Below are 1,486 nucleotides of genomic sequence, written 5' to 3' on the forward strand. Positions count from 1 at the left end.
CGCTGACGGGCAAGGTCCTGCGCATCGGCGGCTTGCGCGAGAAGACGGTCCCCGCGCGCCGCGCCGGCTCAAAGATGATCATCTTCCCCAAGGACAACATGTCCGACTGGCTCGAGCTGCCAGAGGTGCGTTTTCTCTTAGCCCCCCCCTTCTCATTACTCTTCCTCCCCCCCCCCCCGAGCAGCGACTAACACTCAACAGAACATCAAGAACGGCATCGAGGGCAAGCCTGTCGGATGGTATTCTGATGTCTTTAACCTAATCTTCCCCGACGTGGATCTAGAAAAGGCCAACACTAGCAAGGTCGCCGACGAAGAGAAGCCGGCTGACAAGAGCGACTGAGGAGGCTACACCGTGTGTTCTTCCGAGACGAGGCCCTGATGAACTCCCTCCCATCACGTCCCCATAGAGCGCTGCGTTTTCGTCTGTCTTTACTGCAGCTAGAACCACGCCTCGTCAGGCCATAGACTTGGCCGCCGCCACGGAAGCCTGAAGATCAGGCATGTTCGGATTCTTTTACGTGCCGGCCATGAGCAAGTGCTAGACGTGGGGATGCCAGGCTCAACGATGCTTGGCCGTGCACACGATGCATCATACATACACAACACAAACACCTTCGGCACACATTGACACGACTAGACGAAACGGCTCTACTCCGCATCTTTGCGTTTCTTTTTCTCCCCATCCTGCGTCGCTGGAACACAGCGAAATGTACTTGTAGATCTTGAGCATGTGGAGGAGGAGGAGCAGGAGCAGGAGCACGTGGGCGGGTTCCTCTCCCGTCTTGGTCCACGTCGCGAGAGACGGAGAGATGGGAAATCCGTAGAACCATTGTATACTACTCAGCATGCGGCCCTTGTCCAGGCCCGGCGAATCACTTGTTACACCATGTCAATTGCCTGCTGGCGAACGCACTCGTCGGATCGAACTAGCGATGGTCACCAAGCCGGTTTGTCGATCGCATCGTGAACTAAATATCCAATCGCAGCATAATCAGAACAGAGCATCCACCGATTCATCACCTCATCCAGTGGACGATTTTGAGGCGAATATCGCATGATGCACATGTCAGCCTAACTGTGCCCAAGGAAGGGTAATGACCGCATTGCGTACACACACAGTCATTACGGTGTGATATCAATGGCTCCCAGGCCGGGATTGGGTTCGCATATGCAGGGAGTCTGGGGTTGTGTGCGAGATCGAAATCAGGGGTCTGCAACTGGGTCGCGCGAGCTGGTGGGACGGTAGTCTTGAGCTGACCGCTGGCGAACGAATGCTGGCGACACTGCAAACAAATCCCTATCCCGGTCGGACTTGAAGGGGCGAAGGCCCCATGCGACGACGGACTTGCCCGCGGACCGTGGCGACGAGCACAAGCTCCCGAAGCTATTATCGGCGATCACGGATTTAGCCCGCGGGACGAAGCGTCGTGTAGGCATGGGGATGCCTGTCCAACTGTGAGGGCTCAAGCGTCTCACCACTTATG

At 56.5% G+C, this 1,486-nt stretch overlaps 1 protein-coding gene across 1 annotated transcript in view; it reads left to right on the forward strand.

Moving 5' to 3' along the window:
• VDBG_04401 (ATP-dependent protease La) overlaps positions 1 to 342 on the forward strand; it is a gene marked incomplete at both ends in the record, with an annotated part of 3,598 nt that extends 3,256 nt beyond the window's left edge. Inside the window, 2 exons of the mRNA XM_003004749.1 lie at positions 15 to 125; positions 202 to 342. Coding sequence (XP_003004795.1) covers positions 15 to 125; positions 202 to 342 — 252 coding nt within the window. The remainder of the gene's footprint in view (positions 1 to 14; positions 126 to 201) is intronic.
• Positions 343 to 1,486: the final 1,144 nt, after the last annotated feature.

The sequence above is a fragment of the Verticillium alfalfae genome, genomic scaffold (genome assembly GCF_000150825.1).
Source record: "Verticillium alfalfae VaMs.102 supercont1.5 genomic scaffold, whole genome shotgun sequence".
Taxonomy (NCBI): domain Eukaryota; kingdom Fungi; phylum Ascomycota; class Sordariomycetes; order Glomerellales; family Plectosphaerellaceae; genus Verticillium; species Verticillium alfalfae.